Source organism: Cervus canadensis, chromosome 25 (genome assembly GCF_019320065.1).
Source record: "Cervus canadensis isolate Bull #8, Minnesota chromosome 25, ASM1932006v1, whole genome shotgun sequence".
In the NCBI taxonomy this organism is placed as follows: Eukaryota; Metazoa; Chordata; class Mammalia; order Artiodactyla; family Cervidae; genus Cervus; species Cervus canadensis.
In genome coordinates, this window is record NC_057410.1 from 9989511 (window position 1) to 10013244 (window position 23734).

At 40.8% G+C, this 23734-nt stretch overlaps 1 protein-coding gene across 6 annotated transcripts in view; it reads right to left on the bottom strand.

Moving 5' to 3' along the window:
- The window catches only part of GRIP1 (glutamate receptor interacting protein 1), a 718721-nt gene that overhangs the window by 70281 nt on the left and 624706 nt on the right, over positions 1 to 23734 (bottom strand). For all 6 annotated transcript variants that reach the window (XM_043446768.1, XM_043446765.1, XM_043446770.1 and 3 more), the window contains 3 exons: positions 22770 to 22956; positions 21956 to 22101; positions 9792 to 9872 (listed from right to left, as the gene is read on the bottom strand). In XM_043446768.1, the coding sequence (XP_043302703.1) occupies positions 9792 to 9872; positions 21956 to 22101; positions 22770 to 22956 (414 nt within the window). The remainder of the gene's footprint in view (positions 1 to 9791; positions 9873 to 21955; positions 22102 to 22769; positions 22957 to 23734) is intronic.

Consider the following 23734-nt stretch of genomic DNA (forward strand, 5'->3'; position numbering starts at 1 on the left):
TGACCTAGAAAATTTACATTTAATTTAGGAATTCGATGATTAAAATGAACCATACCAACATTTGTAAACAACAGTATGCCTCCAAGAGGAGAGGTTTTGCCAACATTGAAGCCTGGAGTGATTTCCTTTTAAGGATCATTAAAAGGCCCCTAAGGTAAGATTTTATTATAAACAGTCTGATCACCCCATAATAATCGTAGAACCATATCATATCCCATAATCCCATCTGAATCCCAGGAAAACGTTTATGCACAAGAACAGATGGTTTAATATCTCAACACATCATTGAAAGAAAAAGCAAACACATATACCAATACCTTACCCACTGAGTTAGTCCACAGTAAATGTTAATGGGACTTCATCCAATCATTATTCTTAGCTTCTAGCAAAGAATGCAAAACATTCTGTTCACTATAATTAATTCATGATTTAAACCTCTACTCAACGATTTGCTGTGATTTCACCAGAGAAATATAAACACTCAGCAGTTTTACTCGTGTTATATTTCAGAACAGCAAATTGTTCTGGGCATAGAGCACAAAAACAAAAACTTTGACCAGTAAATACAGCTTTCCTACCATCTGCCAGTGAATTTATACAGTATTTTCCCAAGCTTTAGTGACCATCAAAGAGCACTTGATATTTCCTTTGGTTTTTTAAAAAAATTCATGGTCCATTGAAATGGGCTAAAACAAAACAATAATATAGGCAACAAAATACCTCAAACTCATCTCTGTCATCCTTCTAACAGAGGAAAATAACACTGACCCCTGGACAAACCCACACAGCTTTGCAGAGACTTGGTTTGAAACTTCATGGTCTACAGACATGTATGGCGGCCATTTCATGTTTACTACATTCTTCTGTTTCTCCTTTAATCAAGTTCCAACTTGAGGTTTGAAAGGTTCATCAGGGTGGATGCCCCCTGGAGTGATGACGCTGAACCCAGAAGTGGGTCCAAATCTATATGAGCTCCTGACACCGTCACCACCGCGCTTACTATGCACGCGTAAAGGTGGCCGTGGGTTTGGGGCTTTGAGGGCCCAGGCGTGGTTTGCACACCCTAGCACCATGTTTTTTCTTTTTAAAAAATTTTATTGAAGTATAGTTGATTTACAATGTTGTGTTAATTTCTGCTATAGAGCAAAGTGATTCAGTTATACATATATGCACATTTTTTTCTTAATATTCTTTTCCATAATGGCTTATCACAGGATGTTGACTATTGTTCCCCAGGCTATACAGTAGGACCTAGTTTATTCATCCTGTATATGAAAGCTTACATCTGCTAACCCCAGCCTCCCATTCCATCCCCTCCCCAGCCTTCTCCCCACGTGGCAACCACCAGTCTGTTCTCTATGTCCATGAGTCTGTTTCTATTTCATAATAGGCTCATTTGTATCATATTTTAGATTCTATATATAAAGTGATATTGGGCTTTCCAGGTGGCACTAGTGTTAAAGAACCTGCCTGCCAAAGCGGGTTAGGCTTAAGACATGCTGGTTTGATCCCTGGGTCGGGAAGTTTCCCTGGAGAAGGGAATGGCAATCAATTCCAGTATTCTTGCCTGGAGAATCCCATGGACAGAAGAGCCTGGCGGGCTACAGTCCATGGGGTCACACAGAGTTGGACACGACCAAAGCGACTTAGCATGGCACATAAAGTGATATCATATCAGTTCAGTTCAGTCCCTCAGTCGTGTCCGACTCTTTGTGATCCCATGGACTGCACCATGCCAAGCTTCCCTGTCCATCACCAACTCCCAGAGCTTGTTCAAACTCATGTCCATTGAGTTAGTGATGCCATCCAACAATCTCATCTCTTTCTTGGCCCATGGAAGCCAACCAAAATCTAAGCTTTTACAAGGTTATGAATCAAAATACTAAGGACAACCAGTCACAAGCAGCCAACTAGGATTTATAGCCAATCAAATCATTCCCTTTCTTGGCCTCCAATCTTCCTGTATATGTCTATCTCCGGACTCCTGCTGGGAGAGCGTTCCTAACTACTTCTGGTTTGACACTGTAAGATATGAATCAAGTTTTTTTTTTTAATCAAGTTTTTTTGCTCAAATAGACTCTTAAAATTTTTAATGTGCCTCATTTTATCTTTTAACTCTTCCCTCTTGCATCCTTGAAGTCCTTGCCTCCCGAATCCAATTCTCCCTCCTCCTGGCTTTACTCTTTTGGTGATTGGTACACAGAGGAGCCCAGAGAGCTACAGTTCACGGGCTCACAGAACAGTCAGACACGGCTTAGAGACTAAACAACAACAACACGTTCTCTACTAGCTTCCTGAGGAAGAGTGCACGGGAGGAGAGTATTTTGAATCCTTCATAGTTGTCTTTGTTTTACTTTCAAATTTGCTAGATGGTAAATTCTAGGCTAGAAATTCCTTTTCTTCAGAACTTTGAAGGCACTCTTCCATTGGTTTCTAGATTCCAGAACTGCTATGGGTTGAGGGGCCTGATGTCACTTTAATTGTTGTTGTTCAGTTGCTCCGTTGTGTCCGACTCTCTGTAACCCGTGGACTGAAGCGCGCCAGGCTGGACAATAAAAAAGGCTGAGCACCAGGCTTTCCTGTCCTTCACTATCTACCTCCCAGAGTTTGCCCAAACCTTTTTTATTGTCCAGCTCTCATGTACATAATTACTGGAAAAACCATAGTTTTGACTATATGGACCTTTGTAGGCAAAGAAATGTCTCTGCTTTTTAATACATTGTCTAGGTTTGTTATTGCTTTTCTTCCAAGGTGCAAGCGTCTTTTAATTTCATGGCTGTAGTCACCATCCAGAGTGCTTTTGGAGCCCAAGAAAATAAAGTCTGTCACTGTTTTCATGTCTATTTGCCATGAAGTGATGGGATTGGCTGCTATGATCTGCGTCTTTTGAATGCTGAGTTTTACGCCAGCCTTTTCACTCTCCTCTTTCAGTTTCATCAAGAAGAGGCTCTTTAGTTCCTCTTTGCTTTCTGCTGTGAGTGTGGTATCATCTGCCTATCTGAGGTTATTGATATTTCTCCCCACAATCTTGATTCCAGCTTGTGCTTCATCCAGCCTGGCATTTCTCATGATGTACTCTGCATATAAGTTAAATAATCAGGGTGACAATATACAGCTTTGACGTACTCCTTTCCCAACTTGGAACCAGTCCATTGTTCCATGTTCAGTTCTAACCGTTGCTTCTTGACCTGCATACAGGTTTCCCAGGAGGCAGGTAAGGTGGTCTGGTATTCCCATCTCTTTATTTATTGTATTTGATACATTGTGTGAAAACATCCCCTGTCCCCCACCCTGGAAGCTTGTAGGATTGTCTTTTTCTCCCAGTGTTTTCAAATCTCATGATGACATGCCTGGTGTGGGTCTGTTTTCATCCATCCTTTTGGAAACTTATATCCTTCAATTCTAGAAAACTTATGATAATATTTCTTTTTTCCTTCAATTTTGGGCCACATCACTAGGTATATGGGATCTTAGCTCCCTAACCAGGGATCAAACCTACACTCCCTACAGTGGAAGTGCAGAGTCTGAACCACAGGACCGCCAGGGTAGTCTCTGAAAGTATATCCTTATACTTTTGTCTCCTCTTTCGTTTTGCAATGCCCATTATTTGGATATTGTGTTATTTGGGCTCATCTTGTATAATTTTCCTGTCTCTTCTAGATTCTTCATTATTTGTTGTTTTGTCCTAATTTCTAGAAATCTTCAACATTATTATCCAACATTTCTGTTGAACTTTTTTATTTCTGCCATATTCTTACTTTTCAAGAGCTGTCTGTTCCCTGTCTAGTGGCTACAGATCAACAGTATTCAGTGCCCCCCATGTATCCATGGATACAGATGATGTTAATGAGTGTTTTTTTGTTTTCTTTTTTAAAGTTTTCTTCTTCTTGCATGTGCTGTTTCTGTGTTTCCTCTTTGTTTTTGGTGATAGTCTTGCATCTTAGATTCTTTCTTCCGAGTGTTTGTGTTTTTCTTAGCTGTCTGTTCACATTCCAGATGGCCCTGCAAAGTAGCTATTTGAAAGCTTGGTGCTCCAAAGTGGGGCTCCTGGGGTAACGGTAGTCACTCTAGAGTTCTGGCCAGGTTGTTTCTTTGGGTCAGATGGCCTTGATTCTTCCTTCTGCTCAGAAGGGATTAAGCCTGGCTACCTGGCTTCTTAGAACTTCAGGGGGAAGAACAGCAGCCTCCACATTCAGTGCTTCACTGGCTCTCTGCTTTCAGAGCAGGACTGGGACACTCAGCTATGCCTCCCCATCCAGAGACCCTCCCTTTCACATTTTCAAGAGGATAAAACTGGGCTTGCCAGGAATGGGAGGGATGGTTGGTGGTTCTGAGTGGGGGAAGGAATCTAAGGGACTCATTCATTCTTTTCATTTTTTAAGATTCTTTTTTTTTTTGATGTGGACCATTTTAAAAGTCTTTATTGAATTTGTTACCATACTGTTTCTGCTTTATGTTTTGGTTTTTTGGCTGCAAGGCATGCGGAATCTTAACTCCCTGACCAGGGACTCAACCTGCACTGCTTGCACTGGAAGGAGACATCTTAACCACTGGATCACAAGGGAAGTCCTGGGACTCACTGATTCTTAACAGAGGTTCAGTCAGTCCCCTTGTCTTCTTAGCTGTCCCATCACTCTCACTTCCAGAAGTTCCTGATTCCACCACTCAGACTTGTGGGGAGTTCAGAACACAAATCAAGTTCATTGTCAGCTTTTCTTTCTGCTTCTTTAATCTTTTTCCATCTTCTTGGCCACTTCCAAATTTGGTTGTTGTTATCTATTTTTCCTTTCCTCTTCTCCTGATGGGTTTTTGCCTCTTGAAAAAGCTTATAGTGCCATTTTAAAATGGAGATACGGTGTAGGAACACAGCTAAATGCATGCGGGCAAGCTCTCATCTTTCGACTCCTCAAGTTTTAAAATCACTGCTTGTCTGTCACTGTCAGAAACTCTCTCTTACAGTGAACGTGGCTTCTTTTCTTCTCAAACAGTTGTTGGAAGAGGTAGAAAATGATAGTTCCTATCTTTTGTTTAAAATACTTTTTCTGTATCTGAAGATAGGTGAAATCTCTGGAAGTCTGAAGCTAATTAAATGTGAATCATTCCAAGAGCATTCTACAATGTCTAGTCATTCATGGAACGTACTCTGCTAGTCAAAGGACTTTGCTCAAAGGGCCTGATAAACTGTTCAAACTACCTTGGAGATGTAATCACACACACACATACTCACACAATCATTCAGTTTTACTTTCATTATAATCATATATATATATATATACATACATTAAAATATATATAACAAGTAAAACTAGTTATTTGATTTGAGATGGAGCAGTGAGGAGAGTTTTTAGCAAAATTGGCCAGAAAAACATGAAACTTTCTCTTCTAAATACATTTGCGATTTAAGGCAAAAATGACAAGATTTATTGTGCTTGTGAGAAAGGCTGCTTTATGATTTTACAAAAAATAAAGCAAGCTTTTGCTCCCACAAACAGTCCAGTCAACTAAAAAGGAAAGCTGACAAATTAACTGTGCTCCCCAAATGCTGTCTTTTGCTTTTGTGATTTAGGATCCAGGAAGATTCATCAATCAGAGGGCGACAGGGATGAGTGGTAGTCTGACAGCACAGCCAAAGTGAAGTCAAACAGAAAGGGTTTAAATCCCTGTTTGGCCTTTTATTAGATCTGGGTCTTTGGGCAGGTCATCCAGCTGACTCTTACTTTCCTCTTTGTAAAATGGGCACAGATATTATAAGGCCAGTTTCAGGATGAAATGAGAAAACACACATAAACTATTTAGTGCCATGCTTGATACAAAGCAGATAAAACTCCTATGTAACAAAACCTCAAAAGAAAACATCCATACCAAAAGGTCTTTACTGACAACTAGCCATGGCAGAGACAACCACAGATCTCTGACCTGAAGGGCAGGTGAGCTGTGTTGAAAGGCATGGGCTCTGGTTTCTGATTGGCTGAGGCGTCAGAGCTTCAGGATGCTGCTTTGGGTTCCAAACTGCACCCTTCTGCTAGGCTGTTCTGCTTTATTTGCCATTATAAATGACTCCATATTACAGCAATAACATCAATAAAAGTAATGCCTGATGGTAATGTGCTATGAATGTCTCATCAGGAACTTAAGAAAATTAGTCTAAAACTGCTCACCACATCCAAACTCAGAGGGACTCATTTCTCAGTCAATTAGGTATGAAGAGTGAGCCTTAAGCCAAGTGTGAAGGGTCTGAATGCATGTCTCCCAAGAAGGAGGCCCGCTTCCCACTACTCAAGAGTTTTCTCAAGATGCAGCTACAGAAAGAACACTTTGTATCAAAATAGTGAGAAACACCAGAGAACCCCTGGAGTGCCTTAGTTTTCCCGCGGTGCCTATGTATCTGTATGAGAGGAGGGTCCTTTGATTATCCTATTCTCAGGTAGGATAATTATGATCGGCACTAAATTTTGTGAGGTAGTGATTTGTTTAAAATATGTCATGAGGTTCTATGAGGAAAAGAAATATCGATTATTATAATAAGAACATTCATTATGGTTCACAATGTATTCTGGGCACCTTACATATAGCAACTTATTTAACCTTCACAATAAAGCTACAAAAAATGTAAGGAGTACGCCACGTTACAGACAAAGAAACTCAGTTCAGAGAGGTCAAGAGGGTCGGAGAGTGGGGCACTCGGGGCTCTGAGTCCTTGCTAGTCACCATTTTCTACAGTCTCGCTTCTTCAGTTCATGCAGTAGCTTTTGCATATACATCTGTATTCCTCATCTCCCTCAGAGGCTCAGATCCTGGAGTGCACACGGGTTAGAACCACACTGTGTACAGACAGACTCCTCATTCACCCCCTCAACAAAGACAGGAGTGAAACAAGCACCTTGGATGTGCCAGGGACTGTGCTAGACCTCAGGAATTTGCTATTTCATAATGAAGAAATGGATTCTGTTTTTCCCTTTAGCAAATTCTGCTTTCTCAACTGGCAAAATCTGAGTATTTTCTACAGGGAAGCACAAACTCAGGATGGTGATGATTGGTTGTGTAAATGGAGCTGGAGCTCTGGAAGGGCTGACGGGCATGTGTGACAAACTTCCGTATCATTTCTCCATCCAGGAATAGCACAGGACTTGTAGCTTCCGTGAATAGCTTTAGCTCACCACTGCTAGCCGTGAATAGCTTTAGCTCACAGCTGCTAAAATTCAGGAAGTTCTTGTGTGGGTTTGGGGGTTGTTTTCATGATTGGTGTTAAAATCAGTTTTAGAAGAAGTAATACTTAGTACATATATAACATTATCATAAAGCATAATTTTATATGATTCTCTATGTGAATAAAATATTTTGTAGTTGTGCCTACATGGCCACACTTGAAACAAACTGAACATGAAAAATATTGACTTAAAAAAAAGAATTTACCACAGGATTAGTTTTTAAAGGGATACTCTCCTTTATCATTAAATTATATTTTATGTATATTAATTTTTAAGAATAAATCTATTGTAAGTTGCCACATGATCCTGAAATCCTACTCCTGGGCATGTATCTGGGCAAAACTCTAATTCGAAAAGATATACCCCTGTGTTCAGAGCAGCACTGCTTACAATAACCAAGACATGGACACAACCTAAATGTCCATTGATGGATGAATGGACAAAGAGGATGTGGTAAATTATATACAGTGGAATACTACTCAGCCATAAATAAGAATAAAATAATGCCATCTGCAGCTACATGGATGGACCCAGACATTATGATATTAAGTGCAGTAAGTCAGAAAGAGAAAGACAAATACCACATGATATCTCTCATATGTGGAATCTAAAATATGACATAAATGAACTTATCCATGAAACAGACTCAAAGATGTGGAGAACACACTTGTGCTTGCCAAGGGGAATGGGGGCTGGGGGAGGGATGGATGGGGAGTTTGGGATTAGCAGGTGCAAACTACTGTATATAGAATGGATAAACGAGAAGGTCCTACTGTACAGCACCAGGCACTATATTCAATACCCTGTGATAAACCATAGTGGAAAAATAAGTAAAATTGCTCTTCAGAAGAAGAATGAATCTATTGCATTAAAAAAGACCATTCTCTTACGTTAAATTTGAGAGTAAAATTGAGAGTAAAATAACAGTGTGCTAAAACATGTGGTAACAGAAGCTTCGGAGGAACAGGTATCTTCTGTATGTGCACCAGTAGTGAGCATTTCTAAGACTCGAAAGAGCCTGGGCCTCAGCACTCAGAGTCTTTGCTGAACGAAGGCAGGGGAGGAAAGAACGTGGTGAAGGCAGGGCCTCAGCATGCAGACAGCAAGCTACGCACTGCCCAGCTCCCAGGGGTACCACTCTCATGGCTAACTAGATGGACTAAACGAATGGAATGGACTAAACAGAATAAATGAGAGCAGGGTTAAACTTACATGGGGGTGGCAAAAGCCACCCAGAGCCCCAAGTATTTTTAGAGTAGTAAATTCTGATGAACTCTCTCTTAATCTCAGCAAGCACAGCTGTTGACAGAACAACAGCATACCATCTTGGCTTCGTAATGAATAAACTGAGGGGTTAGCGACCCAAGGAAAGGCATAAATGACTTTAGCGGCACCTAGAACAGGTCTGGAGTCTCCGAAATCCTATTTCATCTTTCTGCTTATGCTACAGAGACACATCACATACATCAGTCCTACTTTTCTCTCTATTTCAGGGGACTGGGTGAGATATAGGCCCTCATACGTATGGCTTATTGTTCTTAACATTGACTCTGTATCATAGTAGCACTATTTTTCGTGCTTCGTGCATTAGGTATGTGTGATTTATCAGTTATTAAGACTTCCTTTTCAGTGTTAAATTTATACTGTTAGCATTGAATTGGACAGATCCTATTTCATATGACTATTTGAGAACTCTTTATTTTTGCCTTAGCCACTGATGTAAATGCTATCTGACAGAGCATAGTGAGGCACCTTTATTTAGCCTCATCACTGTCTCCAGTAGGAACACCCCTTGGTCACAGTTGTTGCTTCTAAGTCTCCTTTGGTTTTCATGAATTAATCATTTCCTTCATTTTCTTGGAGCATTTATGGATGAACTTAGCTTATGGATATTAAAAGCACAGAAACATCAATTTCCATTCTATGGAATTCCAGTGGGGCTGAAATTTTCTAAGTTGTTTTACCAAAGTAGTTATAAATCTAGAATCTGAGAAAGAGAGGGAATTAAACACATTTATATGTTTTGCTTTTCTTTTTGGCTTGGTTACCTAGGCACCTTGTGCCATGGAGGAATTCAGGAAGTTACTGAAGAGAAAGACATGATTTTATTCTTGCAAATGGATTACAGATGCATAGTGAACAGATGGGAAGATAGTCTCAACAAATTATTGTGAAAACAATCTGCGATACACTAAAATATAGAGAGCCTCCATGCCTTCATATGCTCATCTAATGATTCATGTGGGGTGTGTGAGTCACATATTATTGGGTATTTATTGTTTGCCAGGGGCTATACTGGGTATATAAATATGTTATTTTATTTAATACTTTGAATAATTTACAAAATGAGGATATTTTGCAGATATCCTTATTTCCATTTAACAGGTGAAGAAACCTAAGACTGTAGAAACCCAGTAACTTGCCCCATTCACACGGCTATTAAGTGCTGGCGAGTGAGAGACTGGCTCCATGCTTTTATATCAGTAGGTGAAACTTGGCAATGACACTTAAGACACTGGCCACACCCAACTTTCTAGTCTCCTTGACATTCTAAATTAAAAAAAAAAAGTCACTTCTACTTACAACTTATGGTTATTCCAAGTTCCACATTGTGTTTCTTAGGGAGCTTTACGTGAAATGTTCCACTACTGGGGATGACAGACTCTGTAATTTCAAAACAAGAAAGAAGGTATTTATAGAAGATGAGGAAGAACGGAGCCCCAATCAATGATAAGGCATCAGGAATACTTGTATCGTCATCATCCGTAGTTAACGCTGTGAAAACTGATGTAAAATCCTGATAAACTAAGCTTCTGGTAAAGAACAGACATCCTACCCACAGGCAACTGTGTGTAATTCACAGTAACAGTTGAGTTCAGTATCTCTTAAGTGTGATTCAGATAGCATCTCCATCAAATTTACCTAGGATGCAAGTTAAAAATATAGATTTCTGAAACATCCCCGATCTATGGAATCAGAATTGCTGAAGATAAAGACTAGAAATCTATAGGTCAAACATATTCTCCAGGTAATTCTTAGGTATAGTAAAGTTGAAGGACCGAAAGTAGTCACACTCTTTTTTCCCCAACTTTGTTTTTTCCAGACTTTATTATTCAGCAGATTTTCTTTCCTTGGGCTCCAAAATCACTGCAGATGGTGATGGCAGCCATGAAATTAAGACATGCTTGCTCCTTGGAAGAAAAGCCATGACAAACCTATATAGCATATTACAAAGCAGAGATATCACTTTGCCGACATAAGTCACTATAGTCAAAACTGTGGTTTTTCCAGTAGTTCATGTACTGATGTGACAGCTGGACCATGAAAAAGGTGGAGTGCCGAAGAATTGATGCTTTTGAATCATGGTGTTGGAGAAGAGTGTCCCTTGGACAGCAAGGAGATCAAACCAGTCAATCAGTCCTAAAGGAAATCAACCCTGAATATTCATTGGAAGGACTGGTGCTAAAGCTGAAGCTCCAATACTTTGGTTGCCTGATGTGAACAGCCAACTTGTTGGAAAAGACCTTGATGCTGGGAAAGATTGAGGGCAAGAGGAGAAGGGGGAGACAGAAGATGAGATAGTTGTATAGCATCACTGACTCAATGGACATGAGTTTGAGCAGACTCTGAGAGATAGTGAAGGACAGGGAAGCTTGATGTGCTGCAGTTCATGGGGTCACAAAGAGTTGGACATGACTTAGTGAGTGAACAACAATAATTATTCAGCAGGTTTTTTGTTTGTTTTTCCATTCATGGCTGGCAGTAATAGATTTCAAGACTTCAGTTAGCTGTGATGGCCGTTGACATGGAGGAGGTGGGAGGTACCTGAATTTGTAAGGTCAGTGGGTAAAAAGAACACTTAAAGGTGCAGTAGTAGGATTGATATTCAAAATATCTCACAACCAGAATGGTCTTGACCACAACCAACTGGACTGAATGCTGAGCACAAAGTTAGAACAGGAGGACCCAAGAGGTCTCAGCTACACCAAAGATGACCCTACTTTCTGGATCATGTGGTGGATTCAGAGAAGAGGAAGAGAATAGGGAGTTCTAGAACAGAGTGAAGGTGGGTTCAGATGTTGGCAACAGAGAAGCCAGCCAGCCTAGCAGTAAAGAGGAAAGCACTGTGTACTACTTGACTCTCAACCCTGAATACAGCTTCTGTGATTTTACCAGGGACTGACTAATTTCTGAAAAGTGAAGAATTGCTACATATTCTTAAATATATTCTTAAAATTCCTCAAACAGTCTAGGAAGCCTTCAATCAGAGATGAGGTTAAAATGGAAATAGCCTCTGAAGAGATAATATCTATTCATACTAAGTAGCTAATGACTATAATCCTTTCTGGAAGTTTTAGAAAACTAGCCAGGGCTAGCCAGGAGCAAAGGAAACATAAGCATAAGGGGAAGTTTGTGGGATGGCTCAGTGAAGTCACTTTTTTTCTGCTTGATTCTGCCCCAAGGTGGCTCCCCAGCCTGTAGACACAGAATTAACTACTGCTGCTGTGATGTGGGTAGAACTACAAGGTCCTCAGGCCCGAGTCCAATTTGTTAATCACATATTTAACACATTTTGAGTCTTGGTAGAGCTGAAAGTTGGGATGGCCCCATAGAAACACAGTAATTCCTTCCTGGTTCTGCCTTAACTTGATCTTCCTGATCTTCTCTACTTTCCCATGAGGAATCTGGGCAGTAAACCTTTTACAAGAACCTGATCTTCCCACTCAGAATAATCACCATAGACAAACTGGAGAAGATAGTAACATTTTGATTTCTCTGGGCCCTCTGGGCTTCTAGAAATTCATGTGTGAAGAAGGTTCCCCAAACAGCCCTGGTCAGTTTCAGCTGGGGCCACTTGACAGAGGCAAGCCTGCCCTTTCTGGGCCCTTCCTCTCCTCCCAGCTCTTTCCTCACTTCCCAGGCAGCACCTGAGGGAATCTGTTGCCTTCTCCCACTTCCTCCCTCTCTTCTTAATGCTTCTGGTGGGTCAGCTGTGGCTGGGTAAGTGGCAGAGACCCTGATCTCCTATCTTTGGCCTTGCTGTTGTCCTCAATGAAGACTCAACTAAGAGATGCCAGGAAGGAACAACATACATTTATTTGCTTATTTATTCAAGAGGAATTTGTATCCTTCCCATGTCCCATCTGAGGTAGATAAAATGATTTATTTCCTACAGTAGATTTCCAAAAAGTGAAAGTTGCTCAGCTGTGTCCAATTCTTTGTGACCCCATGGACTGTATAGTCCATGGAATTCTCCAGGCCAGAACACTGGAGTGGGTAGTCGTTCCGTTCTCCAGGGGATCTTCCCAACCCAGGGACTGAACCCAGGTCTCCTGCACTGCAGGATATTCCGTACTGCCTGAGCCACCAGGGAAGCCTGTAGATTTCAAGATGACTCACTAATTTGAATATACAGGGGCAGAAAAAGAGAAACGCAGTTAAGTATCGATAGTAACCATTGAGGTGTGCTTTACTCTCTTACTTTGGGTGCTACAAGTATCATCAATATTTATTTCTAAAAGATTTCTCAATCTCTTCCTTTCATCACTTTCTTGAGTCTCTGTGAAGGCTAATTGTTATCTTCTTCCCACCACCAAAGGAGAAAGTTTAAGAATCTGGAATTAGCATGCAGACTGGGGGCAAAGAGGGCATTTGGAAGAAGTTCATTTAGACCAAATGCCCCAATAGCCAGGCTGCTATTGGAAGAAGAAGAAAGAAACAAATGTACTTGAGGAGATGTGTAAGGTCTTAGAGAGAGCCAGTGGTTGGCCTCGACAGCTCCTGGTTCTAGCCCTCTCTGGGACTGCCTATATTCCTTGTCCTCAAAGGCTGTGAAACACCTGTATGCTTCTAGGAAACACCTTTTTCCGTCTAAATTAGCTTGTGTGCATTTTCTGTGACTTGCAACTGAAAGATCTCTTATGAACATGTTGATCCAGTAGAGGAAACAGGATGGGAGCCAAACAGACAGTCCCCACCTAAGTGTTCATGAGTGTAACAGGAATAGATTATTCTATTACTTGGATAAAGTACACCAAGTGGTTCACAAGTAAATGTCCTAGAAGCTTAAGAGGAACAAACAGCATCACTATTTATAGAACTCATTTCATGTGTGTTTGTTTTAGTGTTGCTGGTTTCATGAAAACATTCTCTGTGAAAGGGGTTGTTGTTCAGCCATTAAGTTGTATCTGATTCCTTGCGACCCCACGGACTGCAGCACACTGGGCTTCCCGTCCTTCAATATCTTCCAGAGTTTGCTCAAATTCATGTCCACTGAGTTAGTGAAGCTATCTAACCATCTCACCCTCTGCCATCCCCTTCTCCTTTTGCCCTCAATCTTTCCCAGCACCAGGGTCTTTTCCAGTGAGTTGGCTCTTTGCATCAGGTGACCAAAGTACTGGAGCTTTAGCTTCAGCATCAATCCTTCCAATGAATATTCAGAATTGATTTCCTTCAGGATTGTCTGGTTTGATCTCCTTGTAATCCAAGGAACTCTCAAGAGTCTTCTCCAGCACCACAGTTCAAAAGCATCAATTCTTTGCCACTCAGCCTTCTTTATGGTCCAACTCTTCATGTACATCCATACATGACTACTGGAAAAACCACAGCTGTGACTGTATGGACCTTTGTTGGCAAAGTGATGTCTCTGTTCTGTGAAAGGGGTGGGAAATATATTGTTTGTATATATGTGTCCATGTAGGTCTATGACATCTTGCCCAAGATGCTATACAGTGAGTCTTTAATTCATAAGGGTGAAAAACACAGATCTAAATTAGTTACTATAGCGACATTTCGCTTTAAATTTTTAATGCAGGGAAACTTGATCAAGAATAATATTGTTAATGACATAGGAGGAGACATTATCACTTCCTGGAAAACAATAATAGATGACTTTTGACTACATAAGATTTGAAATATTTATAATGATGAACAAATATCAACAAATGAATCTCTTTGATCAAGCTGTGGCTTCATTTTAATCTTTAAATGTCAACATGATTTATTTTCTATTCGGTAATTTTCCCCCCCATACAATTATTTGGCTGTTAAAGTGAAAGCACATTTAATTTGGGGTTTCTTAAGGAAACGCTAATAAAGAAGAAAAAGAGCCAGTACGTGGAGAAACAATAGGTTTAGAATAAGTAAACAGGATGTTTATTTTCTTAGACTCCCATGTGGTTATTTTGTGCTTCCCTGGTTTTGCTTTATCTTTGTTAATACTGTAATTAAAAACACATTTGGGTAAACAAAGGCCTCCTTCTTTCCAATTGGTCTGCTTTTTCCGCCTGAAGCGTTCATTCTTGGCACAGTAAGATAACCACCACATCATAATTCATCAACCTGGACACCTTGTGAGATTTGAAAAAATAAAGGGACTATAAGGTGGATAAATGTGAATGTTTAACTCCCTCTCACTCAGCGAAAAACACTGGGACTCTAGTAATGACGGCAAACATCATTTGATAGAATTTTTCGTTGAGGCTTCTTTCAAAGACAAAGCTGTATTTTTTCCAACAAAATAATTTCAGCATTAAAGTAGAAACTTCAGAATTCATGATATTGTACACTGGTTTTTAAAAGATAGTACTGAAAAAGGCAAACTGTAAATTGTGCATATGATTATAGCTTTACAAAATTATATGTACGGTAAAGGACTTTGGTAAAGACATATAAAAATTTTCTGTTTATTAGAGTGATGGGATTATAAACAACTTTAGCATAAGAAAAATTCCTTTAATGTTACTACAATTTCTTTGGATGGTGGTGCCCATGTAAAGAGACAGATTTAGGCAAAAGTGTACTGACAAGCAAGATTTTTAACCACTGTCTGCGTCACTTAGGATGTTTATAAAGTAGACATAGGTAATCTCTGAGATCTAATAGTTTGGGAATTAGTATCTGGGTGTATATCTGAGGAAGAACTGGATATGGATGGTGGTTCACATCCAAACAATCAGAAGTGAATCCAAAGGGCAGGGCAGTCTTGAAATAGCTCATATCTCATGCAGTGATATCTTACAATTATTCAAGTTCTCAACTGGCTAAAAAAGATTATCTGGATTCCAGCAGTTTCAATATATACCAGTAGATTGGTAATGAGTAATTAGAGTGTTTTATTGAGGTTCTGATGCTGTGTCTAGACTCAATAGAAATCAACTAGTGATGTCTGCCATGAGCAATGGAGGAGGGAATGAAAAGATGGAAAAATATTTTTCCTGGCCCTATTTTATATCATTTCTATTCATTTGAAATGGGTTGATTTCTAGGACAATGGAGGACAGGGGAGATGGCCTTAGGTCCATTTTTCCAGTCCCATAGTCAGCAAGTTGGAATTAAGCAAAGTGGGTTTAATAGTTGTTCAGTCACTGTCAGACTCTTAGCCTCTCCAAGGACTGCAGAACATTAGGCTCCTCTGTCCTCCATTATCTTCTGGAGTTTGCTCAAATTCATGTCCATTGAGTTGGTGATGCCATCCAACCATCTTCTGCCACTCCCTTCTCCTTTTGCCTTCAGTCTTTCCCAGCATCAGGGTCTTTTCCAGTGAGTCAGCTCTTTGCACCAGGTGGCCTAAGTACTGGAGCTTCAGCTTCAGCATCAGTCCTTCCAATGAATATTCATAGTTCCTGTTTTTTAGGAGCTTAAACCTAAGACCTAAATACTTTAATTAACATATATATACTTATATTTATATAAACATTATATATATAATGGATTAGACAAATATATATAATGGATTAAATAAATAATGAACAAATATTGAGGATACACATAAAATAAAGACACATGTATAGCACAAGTAAATACTTAGTGGATACTGCTATGGAGAAAGTCAATTGTGCTGGCCATTCCACTGCTGGAATGTAGTGAGTAGGTGCTGCTCAACATCCCACAGTGCACAGGATAAGCATCTCCATTCAACAAACAATGTCAGTAGGGCAGAAGCTCAGAAATCCTGCTCTTTCATGCTGGGAATCTTAATATCTCTTTGAAGAGGCAGTGTAATACGATATAGAAAAAGACAGGTGCAAGTCAACCGACCTAGGATCTACCTAACATTCACTTTGCTCTATGACCTTGAGTTTCCACCCTTGAATCTCAATTTTCCCTTCACAAATAAATGAAGGTATTGGATTATAATAGTTTTCCCATCATAAATGTTCTATGATTACAGTAAATACATTTTGGGGCCACTGGGCAGCCTTATTTGAAAACTAGATCCTCAGTGTATCTGACTGATCCTTACAAGGTCTTTTACTGACTGTTGGCCACTATGGACAAGAAAGGGAAGATGCTATACCTAGGCTGCACCAATAGATGCTCTCTCTTGGGAATTAGAAATTAAAACTGGCTGGTTCTGGCTGGGCACGTTAGCAAGGATGAGGCAATTATGTACAATCAGAAAAAACTTGAGAAAATCAGAGGAAACTTGTACAAAGGGAGCAGACATGAAGAAACAGAGAGCGCAGGAACCTCAGAGATGCAGTGGATATGAAATCAATTCTTGGTGCAAATTGAAGTTTCTGATCCTAGTCCCTCAGGAGAGCCAACTGTACTTCATTCATTCATCGACCAAATATTGGCCGAGAGCTTCCTGAATTCCAAGCACTATTTTGCGTGCTGTGGTACATTCTTGAACAAAAGGCACAAAGTCTCAGACATCACAGATATTTCTACTGGAGAAGACAAAAAACAATAATACCTGTATCAGTTCAGTTCAGTTCAGTTCAGTCGCTCAGTCGTGTCCGACTCTGCGACCCCATGAATCGCAGCACGCCAGGCCTCCCTGTCCATCACCAACTCCCAGAGTTTATTCAAACTCATGTCCATCGAGTCGGTGATGCCATCCAGCTATCTCATCCTCTGTTGTCCCCTTCTCCTCCTGCCCCCAATCCCTCCCAGCATCGGGGTCTTTTCCAAGGAGTCAACTCTTCGCATGAGGTGGCCAAAGTATTGGAATTTCAGCTTCAGCATCAGTCCTTCCAGTGAACACCCAGGACTGATCTCCTTTAGGATGGACTGGTTGGATCTCCTTGTATACAACATAACAATAAGTATGCTATGTATACGACATAACATCAGGGTATGAGAAGGACTAAGCAGAGCTATAAATCTGGGCAAGGGGACTGAGTGATAAATGTTGTGGAAGGCTTCTTTGAGCAATTGATGTTTCAGCAAAGATCTAAGTGAAGTGAACAAACCACCCAAACATGCTGGGGAAGAGCTGCCCAGGCAGAGGAACAGCAACTGCAGAGATTCTTTGATGGGATTGTTTGGGTGTCAGGGGCAGCCAGTTCACACGCCTTCCTCATTCTAAGTCCTGCTCTCCTTCTGAGAGATTTCACCAAGTAGTGCTCCTCCCATCACACTGCATGCCCGACACCCAGACCTCTGGGTTGAATGACTGCCTCCATTCTGCTTTGCTTTAGCAACTCACTACCCTGGAACTTTACTTTACGTCTGAAATCCTAAACTCTAATATGCCATTTGACCTCAGTCTCCCAGCTGTTAGCTGTCACATCCCCTTTCTCTCACTCCCCCACTGTCTTCTCCCTGAAGACTCCTAATTCCTTAGCTGCTCCCTTTCTGTCTGGTCTTTCATGCTGATCCTATATTGATTTCCGTGCCTCTCTAACCTATTATACATTCTCTCAAGCACAAGCAGTATATGTAGTGCTTAGAAGGTGGCCTTTGGAGCCGCACCGCCTGTGTTAAAATCCCAGCCCCACCATTAACGTAAGCCTCTGTTTCCTGGGGATGTAGGAATATTCACGTGGCCAAAAAGTTCATTTGGATTTTTTCTATAAGATGGAACAAAAACTCAAACAAATTTTTTGGCCAACCCAATAGTAACCTTCTCCATGGCTGTTTTAAGGACTATGAGCTAATGCACACACAGGAAAGTAACAAGCCACAGAGTAAGCATTTGATAAATATCATGATCAATTTTCATGTGATTACCATAATTCTCTCTCTGCTCTTCCTGTGATGACTGGAACCTCTGTGAGTTACGTGCTCCTTCTTTGAAGCTTCCCTGGAAATTTTAGTCTCTGGATCAACATAATCATCTACTATCTCTGTTTTTATTCTTGAGCAGCTGAGGCCTCCTGACAAAAAACTACTTGACCACAAAGACTGATGTTGCTATATAGACTGAGAGCTTCTGGATTCTGCTTGGTCTACCACCCAGCTTGAAAAGCCCTTTACATGAATCTGGTTGGTTATCTTATTCATTTCCCCATTAGCTATTTTGAACCTTCATCATTCTTTTCAGCTCCCGAAGGTGCTGACCCTTTCACCCTTGCTTGACAGTTCTTACATGATCTTCCTAAGCACAGCTAAAATGTAATTATATTCTCACATCCTTCTCGTCACACTCCTAGGCAAAGGTCTTCTACATTCTGCCTTAGACGAATTACCTACCTATGCTCTGGATAACTTCCCTTCTCATCCCTTTGGAAACTCGTAACTACCAATTATCTCTTTTTTCTCTCACTTATTTTGGGCCCCAAACATGCTCAAATCTCTCCAATCTTAACAAAACAAAATAACACCCATCTGAACCTGGAATCCCTTCTATCTCCTTTCATCTACAGCTAAATGTCTTTTTTTTTTCAATCTATTTTTTACTTTTTCGCTGCACTGCATGACATGTGGGATCTCAGCCCCCGACCAGGACTGAACCCATGCCTTCTTCAATGGAAGTGTAGATTCTTAACCACTGGACTGACAGGGAAGTAGTGAAGTGAAAGTCGCTCAGTCGTGTCTGACTCTTTGCGACCCCATGGACTATACAAGTCTCCAGGCTAGAATCCTGGAGTGGGTTGCCATTCCCTTCTCCAGGGGATCTTCCCAACCCAGGGATCAAACCCAGCTCTCCTCCTGCATTTCAGGCAGATTCTTTACAAAGGTGAGCCACAAAAAAAAAAAAAAAAAAGCTGAGCCACAAGGGAAGCCCAGTCCCTACAGCTAAATCCCTTGATGTTGCCAAATGTCCCCTGGGGCAAAACTGATCTTGATTGAGAACCACTGATTAGAAGATAAGACAGTATAAACTCGAGCACAAAGTACGTAACTAAATGAAAAGATGAGCCCACAATGGCCTCCTGTCCTTTTCATCTATTTACTGCATTTGTCCGGCCAATCCGTCTTCCAAAACCCACTTTCTTGGCAGACAACAAGCGTAGCTTGTCTGTACTTCTCTACCCTTTCTTTCCTCACCCCTCAGCTCCCTGCAATCTGACTTCTGTCCCCTAATCCCTTGAAACTTCTCTGCCATGACTTTCTTCCTACTTGCCGAACCCAGTGGACACTTTCTTTCTTGCCTCTATTGCTTGAGCTCTCTATAGCCTTTTTATGCTATCAACCATGACTTTTGCCTTGAAACTCTTGCTTTGGTTTCCAAAATGCCAACATTTTTGGTTCTCCTCTTACTTCTCCTATATCATTTTCATCACCTCCTTCACTAGCATCCTTGCCCTTTAAATCTCAGTATTCCTCAGACAGAATTCCCACCTCAGTCCCCTTCTTATCACTGCTCTTTCCTTAGGGGTGTCCTTTATTCCAATGACTTTAACCATCACCACTGTTTTGGTCACTCCTTTGCTCTGCTCTTTAGCACAGACCCCAATCCTAGGCTCTGGGAGGTATAGCCTGCAGTCTCTGGGCACTTCCTTCTGCACCCCAGTGGCAAAACACTTCTAGCAAGTCTGTTCTTATCTTTCTGCAGTTCTTTCTCATGTCTAACTGGCTACAAGGTCCTTGACTATGTCGAGCCTTTCAATTATTTCTTTCAATGATCTGAACATAGCACAGTGCCTGGCACTTAGTAACTGGTTTATGCTGTCTTTTGAGTAACTAATGGATGGGCTTGTTCTCTTTCCGCCACTAGGATGAGTAGGATTTGCCTACTCATGTTTAAACTAGAACTCTCTTTGTAATCCCCAAACTTCTATGCTTCAAGTCTTCTCAGTTTAAAAAAATCATTATCTACTCAACCGTTCACCCTCATAACTCAGAATCATTAGGATCTTCCCTTTTCCTCATCTTCCATATCTGATCCATAAGGAAGTTATGCAAGCTCTGCTTCAAGCCACGTCCTAAATTCTACTTTCTATCACCATATCTAGCACTACCACCTAGGATGCTGTCCAAGCCACCATCATTCCTTACCTGTTCAATGACTAAATCTTGTTTGTTCTGATTTTGCTACTGTCCCCGCTGCACTTCATAAAGATCTCTCCAAAACATCCATCAGGTTATCTCACTCCCCTCCATAAAATGCTCCACAACTTTATTACACTTGGAATATAATCTAAAAGTTTACCAGGGCACTTTTACTTGGCCCCTTCCAACCTCTTCTACCCCACCTCCAAAACCAAATCTGATTCCTATCCCCAACTCCCTTATATGCTCCAGCATGAGCCTTTTTTTTTCCTTCTGCTATTGCTCCTGTCCACCGAGGTTATTATTCTGGCTCAGGTTTTTACACTGGCTGCTCCTTCTGCCTACAATGTTCTTGTTGCTCCTTCTCAATCTTTAAATCTCTGCTCAGATGTCTCTTCCTTAGAGAGTCACCCTATGAAAATAAACCCCCTACAGTCATTCTCTAACTCCCATTCTGCTTTATTTCCCTCAGAGTATGACTGCCAACTAAATTTATTTTTTAAAAAATTAACTTCTATACTGCTGTTTGCCTTTCCCATCTGCTGCTGCATCTCTGTTGTATAGTAGAATAACTGGTCTATGATAACCATTCAGAAAATATTTGTTGGCATAATGATCCCTATGCCCAAAGGCATATCTTTATTGATTGCTAATTAGGTCTGTGAGATAGTATTAACACTTCACTAAGAGAAGACAAATTTCTTAAATGAGAACTAGCACCTACCTCTAAAACCTGTATACCTATTGAGTGAGTGCGTGAGGGAAGTCGCTCAGTCGTGTCCGACTCTTTGCGACTCCATGGACTGTAGCCTACCAGGCTCCTCCATCCATGGGATTCTCCAGGCAAGAATACTAGAGTGGGTTGCCATTTCCTTCTCCAGGAGATCTTCCCAACCCAGGGATCGAACCCGGGTCTTCCACATTGCAGGCAGACATTTTACCATCTGAGCCACCAGGGAAGCTTTAGCTACTGACAAACACCTCCTCCATGACTAAACATAAACCCTTGCTGTTTTTGATGTTAAGTTCATCCTCTCTTTCCTGTGGCAAGTTTTGATGACTACAGAAATAGTCTTGAATAAAGACTTCTTTGTCATTTTTAACAAGTGTCTGGTCATAACTTCTCTTTAACACCAGAGACCAAATATTTACCTACTTGTCCTACATAAATTCATCTAATTGAATTTTCATTGTTCCCTACAGAACCTTCAATTTTTTTTTTGCAGTAGGAAGAGTCAAAGAGAGGCATTTCCTGTCCTCATGACTGAAGACTATGGTTTCTCTAGCATATATGGGAAATGTCAGGAAGAATACAGGCTACATGATTTTTTTTTATCACCTTTACAGAGGCTATTACTTATTCATTTTGTCACATTGATTTTCAATTGTTCTTGTGGTGACATTTTAATGAATAATACAAAAGCAATGCACAATTCAAAATGACACCCCAAACCTCCTAAACAAAAACACATTTGGTATATAAAAAATGATCATTCCTCCCACATTCTCTGCCATATAGTCCACCTAATTCACATGCAGTCCACTTCCAACTATGCAGCTGACTTGAGATTATATGATCATACCTGCAACATCAAACTCAATTTCCAGTGTGACCTTGCTTGTGATTGAAGAGTCTCGGAGGAGCTGATTGGCTTCCTCAAACGTGCTGTCTTCAGTTGGAATTCCATTAATGGCCAGTACTCTGTCTCCAATCTGAAGCACCCCACATCTAAATTTAGAACCAGACATTACAGGTTGTAGACAGAGTAAATGATTTTCAAGTTGACATTGCCAAGATCCTTTCAATATAGCATTTGTTCTTTTTATTCAATGCTGTGGGGCATCCTATTAGGTCAACTGCAATGTCCTACAATCTTTTTTTCTACGTAAAAACATAGTTGATTTACTGTACTGTGTTACTTTCAGGTATATAGCAAAGTGATCAGTTATATGCAAGTCCTACATTCTTGTATTTCATGGCTACCAATGTGAACAAAGGAAAACATCCCAGGGAAGTAATGAATAATTTAGTACCATGATATTATTATAATCTGATGTGAACCAATATACAGTAATGATGAATGTGCATTCCCCCATGGCAAAGAAATTATCATGAAGTTTTGACTTCAGAGATTTTGGTTTTTGTAATGGGTTTTTTTCCTTTTTAATTAATTTAGCCTCTAGTCCCCGATGGACAAAAATCTGCTAAAGGCCCCACCCAGGCTCGCTATTTTTCTCAAACCTGATCAAGAACATAAAATTTTATTGTCAGAACAGAGAGTGCATCCCGTCTTGCATTTCCTGCATTGAGCACTGTTCCATAATTTATTAGTCAGTCAAAGACAGCTAGCAAGAAATGCAGGGCAGAAAACGATGCCGTGAAAGAAAGGATCTCACCTCTCGGCTGGGCTGTCAGCTTCAATATAGGAAATCAGAGGTGGAGAGGAGAGGGTCTCTGTAGCAAACACACTGCCCTGCAGTTGAATCCCAAATCCTGTGACAGGATCCGCGGTCAGCACAACCTCTGTGGTTTCTGTGTGAACAACCTGCCCAGCCAAGCCCACGGTGCTAGAGGCTAACGACACTAGAGGAAGAAACACACACAGCAGAAATGACTTTAAACTGGAACAGGCACCAGGAAGGCCAGTGTTTCTGAAACAGATCATGTCTCTGAAAAAAAAAAAGCTCACTGTTAATGGTGGGACATGAGGTTTTGGTCTTTAAGCAAAAGTTTAACTAGAGCTGAATGAGGTAAATGAATCTCCCAATATCTGTCACATCTAAGTCATAGCATCAGTGTAGCCCCCTCCTCACATGGACCCCTAATATCAAGGACAGCTGTGGCAACTGTAGGTAGAGCTTGGTCTTGGGGTCAGGGTCCCTGGGATTGAGTCCTGGCTCAACCACTAAGAAACCAGCTGGGTGACCTTGGGATTAAGTCATTAATCTCCTTCCTATCTAGGAGAAAGGGGGTTGGGCTAACTGATCCAACTTTTTCCCCCTACTTTAGACATTTGTACCTAAGATTCTAGCTTTTTACAAAAAACTTGACCTTCAGCTTTGAAGAAACAATTGATCTAAGTCTGGCTCCTGAGGTGCTAAGGATGTACTGGTCAGTCATCAACCTTCATCTATCATTGGCTTGGCGTGATGGAGTCATTTAAATGACCTTTCTACATTTGCACTTTTCTAATACATGGTCCTATTTCAGCATTTATCAGTTTTTTTATATTCCTTCTTGTCTCTTCACTAGACTCTTGAGTTCCTTAAAGATCGGAACCAGATCTTTTCCCCTCTGAAATTCCAGTGCCTGGAATTTCCATGGCTAAAGCCATGTGGGATAAATCCAGTTCTATGACATC